The sequence below is a fragment of the Enoplosus armatus genome, chromosome 22 (genome assembly GCF_043641665.1).
Source record: "Enoplosus armatus isolate fEnoArm2 chromosome 22, fEnoArm2.hap1, whole genome shotgun sequence".
Lineage (NCBI taxonomy): Eukaryota > Metazoa > Chordata > Actinopteri > Centrarchiformes > Enoplosidae > Enoplosus > Enoplosus armatus.
Genome location: NC_092201.1, coordinates 13,942,102 through 13,950,426, shown reverse-complemented (window position 1 = coordinate 13,950,426; position 8,325 = coordinate 13,942,102). Strand labels below are relative to the sequence as shown.

The window sequence follows — 8,325 nt, the reverse complement described above, 5'->3', positions numbered from 1 at the left end:
TCTGAACTGTGAGACGTAACAGGAACGACTGTCGATTTCAATGAGTCACAGTTTGCCTCTTTCAGTCTGAGTGAATTACACACGTGACGTGATTAAAGGTTTCTCAGAAAGCACAGATTCATATCTGATAGGACAGCAATTAAATAATCATGGTCCTTTTTGAACAATAAAAAGGTACAGTAACTTGATACAGCAGTTACCGAACTGATCCTTTACATTGGACAAACTGAGAGATGCTTTTTAAAAAAAAATAACTCTTCAATTGTACTTTTCCCACGCTGTTTCGTGACACATCAGTGTAATTTCACTGGCAGGGCTGCAGGACGTCATGGCGACCAGATGAGGTTCTCTTCAGGTTCTGTAAACACAAAAAAATGCACCAATAACGTTAAGACTTTAGAGGCCCCCTGTATTGCGGCAACTATTTACTATGCAACAAATCGCGTTTGGCAGTAACACATAAATATCCCCTGGCCAAATGACGCTCTCTCATGTCGTGTAATCCCTAAACCACCAAGTTACATCACCTGTGTTTTCTCTGGTCCCGATTTCCTCTATGATATATTTAGAGGGCGTGAAAACTAGCGATGAGTTCATGTGCTGTGGCTGCCTGTGTGTGTGTGTGTGTGTGTGTGTGTGTGTGTGTGCCTGAACCGAGTTAATCCACAGGTGATTATGAATGAAGCTGACGAGATCCTCACACACCCAACAGTGTTATCCACTCTTTTCCACTGCACCAGCAAAACTAGCGCCGACACGCCATTTCCCGCTCTTGTAGTCAATGAAGTCTCTTGACATCGAGTGTTCATTCAACTGCCTACTTGAACTATTTGGCTGTCTCTCACAAGAACTACCCCTGTGAATTTTACAAAAGGAGGATATTAAACTAACTGTAAACAGAACCAAAGTGAGGGACAAACTAAGAGAAAAGTTATGTCTGATATAGTTTCTACAGGGGGCTTTCACTACGGACCCAAGTCATCCTTTGGCGGCCATTTTGGTGGATATTTGGTAATAGTCAACAGCTGCTGTTCTAAAACTCAAAAAAAAAAAACCCAATTCTGTTTGTTTTAGAGTGAAAAGTAAATATATAGCCCACCCTTTTAATTTTACTTGTGAATGTTGTCAGCTTGTTGGCACGCTAACTAGCTAACCATCATTGTTCTATTGCCAACACATTCGATAAGTACAAAACAAGCGCATCTAGTGGAAGCCAGCTTTAGCGTGCTCCATTTGTGTCTTCGCTAAATGAGCCCGCCGGCTAGTTAGTTAATAGTTTGGCTGCCTCTTCATGAACTTGCCAAGAACTTTTTTCGGAGTATAAAGAGTTAACTGTGCCGCAGTGATCTAGTTTAGTCTAGTTGGCGGAACTATGAAGCAACTGCGAAGCCTCTACAGCGTGTTTACCTTTGAAAGACTAAGAGTGAAACCACTTTCAGATACTGGAGGACGGTTCGTCTTTAAGCAGGATATGACAGGCCAAAAATAAACCATACACAGAGACAAGAACAGGACAGTCAGCATGAATCAGCATAGTAGAACAAGCAGAGTGTGGTGGGGACGACAACAATGACGCCAGCAGGCAGTAACCACAGGAATGTGAACTGGGAAGTTTACGTTCCTGGGAGTTCCTTATGAACAAATGCGTGTATGAAAGTAGTTTTTTGCTTTTCCCTCACTGCCTGGAAACAGTAAGTGCTACTCCTCAGTATAAACAGCACAGTCTTGTATGCATTTATCATAATAAACACATACATGTTATTAATAAAGCTAATAAACGGTATACAAATGTTCTCTAATCTAATCTAAAAAGGTACAGTATGTACATTTTTGAATTTTGAGCAAAATGTGTATTGATATTTCTTTACACAATTAGATTTAAGAGTGCTGTTCTCAAGTATTGTGGGAGTCCGGGGGAAGAGAAATGTCAGCAGTGAACATGACGTGAACAAAGACAACAGCGACAGGAAGCTAGTGGAGGGACGTGATGAACAGAGTGAAAACAGCCAGAGATAGTGAACTGAGCGAATACTTACAGGCAAACTTTGCCCAGCCAATGCTGCAAGGTGCAGAGGAGGAGAGGGCAGCAGAGGGAAAGAAGAAGGGAAACAAGTGAGCAAACATACATGTAGTCTAGACAGAGGCTGTCAGAGAGGAAACAGGTGAAGGAAACAGGTGATGTCTTAGTCTGAGAGAATTCTCCACAGAAACACAAACCTCTCACTATAAAAACGGTCTAATAAATGCATGGGACATCAACTCAATTCCTACAATGCTTGAAGTTTTAAAGTGTGCGTGTGTGGTTATGAGAAACCTACCTGTCCGGCCAGCGCGAGAGGGAGGTGTGAGGGGCTGCAGAGTGCCAGTGAGGCAACAGATGGAGGCAGCTCCTGGATCGGAGCCTCGTCTAGGTCATCGATGCGAGGTTTCTTGATGTTCGACTCGGGGCTGGTCAGAGGAGTCACACTGTTCCTCCTGATCAAGGTGCCAGGGCCCCTCTTCACCTCCTGCAGGGTGAGAAATGTCACACATACCACAATTAAGACTCAGAAATCAAGCGGGGTATGGTAGAATGACAACTCTCGGCAATCAGTCTATCAAGCACTACCTCCGGTCTGTCTCTGTGGGTGTTCACCGCCTCCACATTCAGGGAGATGGATTCCACTTTGCACCCGTAGGCGACCGGGGTGAGCTTCAGCACTGTGTGGAGGGGACACTTCAGGTAGGCCATCTCATCTGGAACAACCAAATCCAAGGGAAAACATAGATATGAGCACAGCTGCATCTAGATTGAAGTATTATTATTTAGATCACAACGCTAAACCAGAGGGCTTATGGGAGCTGTAGTACCCACCCGCGCTCTTATCCAGGAAGTAGGCCAGCAGGCAGCGCATGACGGCCTGGTGGCAGATAACCAGGACGTTCTCCTGCCTCTCCAGCTCCATGATGACCGGCTCCACTCGCTGGACCAGGTCCTGGTAGGACTGCAATCAGAGAGAGTTTGTTATTATTAGTTTATTTGATCGTAGATATATCAAACACTTCTGAACCTAAATCAGAATAAATGCTCTGTATTTTAGGTTTGTTAGGTGTGTGTGTGTGTGTGTGTACCTCTCCTGCAGGGTAGCGATAGTAGAATTTATCTTCATCTCTCAAAGCGAACTCCTCCGGGAATTTCTCCTTTACCTCGTCATACGTCATCTCTTCACACACTCCCTACAAAGAACACACACAAAGTACAATGTGTCAGTTCGGCAACTACTAATAAAACAGCTGTGTGATGCGGTGTAATGGTGTGTGTTGGAGTGACACTCACAGCGTCTATCTCGTTGAGAGCCTTCCACTGTTCGTACGGGACTCCCAGGTGCTCGCAGGTCTGGATGCTGCGACACAGTTGGCTGGTCCAAACCTTCAGATCCTTCAGCTGCTGCTCCTCCACAAACCGAGCCAGGGCAGCCGAAAACTGCAGCAGGGGGGAGGGAACAGTATTCAACACCTGAAGCTCATCCATCGTGATATTTAAAATCTCGCCACCTTGTAAAACATGCGCTTTTCATGGCTCCGTGCGCGGTTGTTCGTACCTGCCTGCCACGCGGCGAGAGGCCTGCGTCGCCGCCCAGCCGGCCCTCCAGGTTGTCGGTGCTCTCTCCGTGCCGGCACAGGTAGATGGTTCGGGGCTGGACATGGATGTTCATCAGGTAGTAGACGATCTTGCTCTGAATGTGGTCCTGGATGCGGTTGACGAGGAAACGCCGTCCCACGTCTATCACCTTGATGAAGGAGAGATCCCTGGAGGCAAACGGGATGGGATGAGCGATCTGTGCGGCGGTTTTGTGTTGGAAATTGCAGACAAACTCAATGCAGACCATTTTACCTGTCATGCTGATCGGGGTCCAGGGGTTGGTAGCTGGTTTTGTAGCATTCAATTCTTCTCTGGAAATCCAACATGGCATCAGTCTTGTTACAGTCCCGGTAGTCTGGACACGACACCTTCACTTCCTGCACAGGGAGGAAGATTGGTCAGACGGCAAATAACGCGCATGATGCCAAAGAGTTATAAACATTTAGCGCCGTCTCATTGGTTGCATTGTGACATCATGTTTTGTGACTCACCATGATGTTCGACGCGATGACACTGGGGTCGTCGCACACAGACTCGATGAAAAAGATCTGGGCACAGAAAGAAAAAAAGCAGTTAAAACTTGCTGCGTCGCCGGTGATGCCATACCAAGCCTCCTCCAGGTCGCCATAGTAACACTGACCTTGAAGCTGTTCTCGCTGCCAAACTTGAGGATCATCTCTCGCCGTTCTCTTGTGGTGTTTGTGGCATCGAAGACCTGAGAGAAACATGAAAACAGCTCAGTAAGACGACGGGGTTTTCCAACATGTCACGCGTTAGGACAACATGTTTGAAAAGGATGCAATGCGTGATGGGAAACTCACCGCTACTTGGCCTCCCTCGTCCTTCAAATAGGACTTGACATCCCTCAAGGCTGCTAAGGCACATTGCCTAAAGAACAAAGACAGCGGAGGTGTTCATTTTCTGTCATCATTGAGAGATGAACAGTAGATGGCTCTGATTGTGTACTTGCGTTTGTATGAAACTTACTGCCTGATTTTCACGGCACACTCATTATCAGGCTTGAAGAAGTCGTAGGAGCTGTAGTTCTTGACCGCCTCCCTGCGGTACTCTCCCACGTTGAAGACTAAAACACACACACACGCACACACACACGGGGGAAGAAGCAATAAGCATGAACACTGGAGGTAGAAACATGAATTGATGCTGCCAGGGAAAACACTGTCACCCTGTAACTGATAAGGTCCTGAACAAACAAACTGTGTTTGCGTTTTAAGTGTGTGTTTGGGTACCTTTGGTGGGCATGCCGATCCAGTTGAGGTATCGGGTGAGCTTCTTGGACATGTACGTCTTGCCTCGAGCCGGAAGGCCCACCATCACGATGACGGTGGGGGGGTTGGCGAAGTGGGGGGCGCCAGTCGCTGCGGAGAGGGATGACAACAGTCAACATCTTTGTTAACAAGTCAAGTAATTCAGAACTTAGTCAGTGAAGAAAACAGGGACAGAAGTAACATCTTGTGCTCTGCAACATGAGCGGGCCACTAAAACCACTTCTGCGGCTATAATATCGATTTCTCTCCACACTGACACGCTCCCAGCGAGCACGAGGCCGTCTGTTGTTGCCAGACTCAGCCTTTACTTTCACCTCGCTGCACATCTGACCCACTTCTATGCGCTCTGAACCGACTCACACGAGCCAGGATGAGTTGTTTTCACTTGACCAAATGTACTGTAACCCCACCCCCTGAGGACCATGGGAGATTTTCTATCATATGATATGTCGCTGCAGGCTGCCCCAGATACACACAGTGGGTGGGGGGTCAGGGGAATGTAGGGTGTTGCTGGACCACATGGAAAATATGTTCTGTAGGTCATAGACATTGTGCATAAATAACTGCAGATTGTTTGACTGAAGCCGTAAAAACTTTTCATGTCACATTTCCTCATTTTTTTCATCCAGGTGTGCAGGATCCTTTTCAGTCTCCATCACTGCAGTTGTAAACATCAGCAGTGATCGCTCATTGCCTGAGAGCTAATTTATACTTCATCGCGGCGCTGCTAATCTCGTTTCCATAACACATGAGCCGCGTTGCCACGTCAGACGTTTGGTTCATTGTTCCCCCAACTTCTCTGCTCTCCTCACCTACTGTACAGCATCCCACCTCTGTGCTAGCCGCACCTCCTAGCTCTTTTTTAACCCTTTTAACCCTGAGGGAGAAGCCAGTCCTCCTGAGTGGACAGAGCTTGTTTCTCCTCATTGATCAGTAAACCACAATATCCCCTCATCAATAACCAATGAGCAGCAGCAGGGTGGAGTGACCAATGTGCATCCAGATGTGCAGCTCCTCTGTCTTACATCTTCATCTTATAGTTGCGCTAATATTTCTCATTAGATGTGAATCCTGTCCAGTTGTAGCATTACAAATGATGAACTAAACAACAAAGACAAGCAGGCTTTAAGGTGGGATGGCGCTAAGAGAGTTTCACCTCTGTCCCCCTCAACGACGGCTTAAACAAACCGTCAAAAGTGACATTAAAGTGATTCTAAGCTGCTGCGCAAACTGTAAAGTGCACATCCCTCATCAATAAGTGGTCTCAGAAACGAGACAGCAGCAGGGTCGCGCCATGCACACGTGCTGAAGGCCGACCAATTAGAAAACGGCACCGCTTCATTTCTGACACAGGTTGCTGGGGTAACCATGGTTACCGGAGCTTCGACGTGCCCCACTTAGAGGGCGTGTGACGTGCCGCGCGTGCTGATGAAGACCACCATTTAATGAATTGATGAGTCAAAAAGACCGGTGTCGGACAGGTGCACTGAAGTCTCCGATACATCACATTTGACGTATACAACGTTAGCTAACTACAGCTTTAGCGGAAATAATAGAAGTTAGTTCCACAGAAACAACTGGTCGCTATATGGTTGTATTACAGGAACAGAAGTAGCCTAGTGAAGCTATATGACCGCCATACACACACACTTACTCAGCTAGCCGTGCGAGATCAAAGGAGCTGCCCGTGTAATGTAAGTGATCAACACTGTAAGTCCATGCAATGATATTGTAGGGACAGACAACGACAGACACGCTAATCACAGCCGGAATATCAGTCTGTAGTTGTACAACATGACACAAAAATACAAGAAAACTACAAGAATATCAGAGAAATGTTACAGGGTTTTACCTCTCCGGGGAGACGGCTTGTCATCCTTGGTGGGAATCCAAATCTTTTGGATCCTGTTCTGGGTCAGCTCTCTGGGCATACCTCGGTGACTGAAGAGCCGCACAGGTACACGGAAAACCGAGCCGCTTAGATCCCGGGGAAAGAGGGGGCAACCGAGACAAAAAAAATAAGAGAGCCGGTGGCGGTCAGAGCTGGAGCCTCCTCCGTTCAGGCGGTAAGAACCGGGCTGTTCAGTGTCTACACAGCGCGTTGAGCCGGGGCTAATAATTTGCCGGTCTGCGGCAAGCATCCGCTATTTAACCCCGCCCGGCCGGGAGGCAACGTGACTGCGGTGACGAAACACACACACACACGTATCCACATACACACACACACACACAGGCAGCCACAGCGCCTCTCTGTGGTAAACTCTATTCATTAGGATGATGCTTTTACATGTAGTCTGGTATTATAGGTATTTTAGTGTAATAGTTCTTCATAACCACAGACTATCGTTTTATTTTTTAAAATAGTTCTTTAACTTTCATACCACTTTAGACGGTTTACACTGTTCAGTATTGCCGCAACGTGAATTTCCCATCTGGCGATCAACAAAGCTGATCTTATTTAATGTCTTCTAAATTGGAGATGTCTTTATGAAGTTATTATCTGTTGAGTTTTTAATATTAATGTTAATGAATGTAACTGTTTTTAGGGTAATGTAGGAGGAGGAAACGTGCGGAGTCTCACATCACCTCACTCCACTTCCTCACACTGGGTTGTCCCACTGTGTCATAACGGCTACGATTAGATATACAGTGATTTGGTATAAGCACCAAAAAGACCCACATTGACTAAACGTGTTTTAATTCAAGTGCACGAAAGAATTTTGAAGGGAAATGTTGCCTGAGAACCAGACTCCCTTGATAAATTATATTAAAATAAGCTCAGCATTAGATACTAACTATATAGTAGAGTGTTGATGTAGTTGAGTGATTGAAAGCTGACCTGGAAAGCTTTAATGACCTCCTGTAAAATTATATATACTCCACTTTCTCCAAAAAAAAATGCTTATGAAGAGGGGACCCTTCAAATCATGACATCCCACCTGGTAAACCTTTTATCGCATATTTAAACCAACTTATTGCCATTATTTTATGTGTATGTATGCAGAGTTCTGCAGCATCTGGGCATGAGATATTAATATAGCAGCTCACCGAATATCTGCTGGTTTACAGTTTCAGCCTGACCCCTGTGACGCCGGGCTGCAAACGGAGAGCTCAGATGAGGAGCTCGCGCACACACACACACACACACACACACACACACACACACACACACACACACACACACACACACACACACACACACACACACACACACACACACACACACACACACAGCATCTCATCACACTGTTACCTTGCCAATATTTTTCAAATGCAGTATAAAATATCAAACCTTAAAAGCTTTCTGACATGCAGTAAGTCCTAATGGAACAAATCTGTTTATTCACTGATGACTTAAAGTGCATCCATGATTGTTGACTTTATCATGACCTCGGTCTGTTTGGATGTACAGTT

At 46.0% G+C, this 8,325-nt stretch overlaps 1 protein-coding gene across 2 annotated transcripts; it reads right to left on the bottom strand.

Annotated features, from left to right (window-relative positions):
• Nucleotides 1–276: 276 nt before the first annotated feature.
• On the bottom strand, nt 277–6,990 carry pfkfb3 (6-phosphofructo-2-kinase/fructose-2,6-biphosphatase 3). Of its 2 annotated transcripts, XM_070928614.1 has the most exons (15): nt 6,764–6,990; nt 4,873–5,001; nt 4,610–4,706; nt 4,444–4,510; nt 4,263–4,337; nt 4,114–4,170; nt 3,875–3,999; nt 3,582–3,789; nt 3,317–3,463; nt 3,112–3,216; nt 2,855–2,984; nt 2,609–2,736; nt 2,319–2,507; nt 2,037–2,059; nt 1,404–1,458 (listed from the first exon to the last, which is right to left on the bottom strand). In XM_070928614.1, the coding sequence occupies exons 1-15, from the start codon at nt 6,840–6,842 to the stop codon at nt 1,404–1,406; spliced, it is 1,614 nt and encodes a 537-aa protein (XP_070784715.1). In that variant the 5' UTR covers nt 6,843–6,990. The 2 variants fall into 2 exon arrangements, with proteins under 2 accessions (XP_070784714.1, XP_070784715.1); XM_070928613.1 differs by lacking the exons at nt 1,404–1,458; nt 2,037–2,059 and adding an exon at nt 277–358.
• Between the last annotated feature and the right edge of the window lie 1,335 nt (nt 6,991–8,325).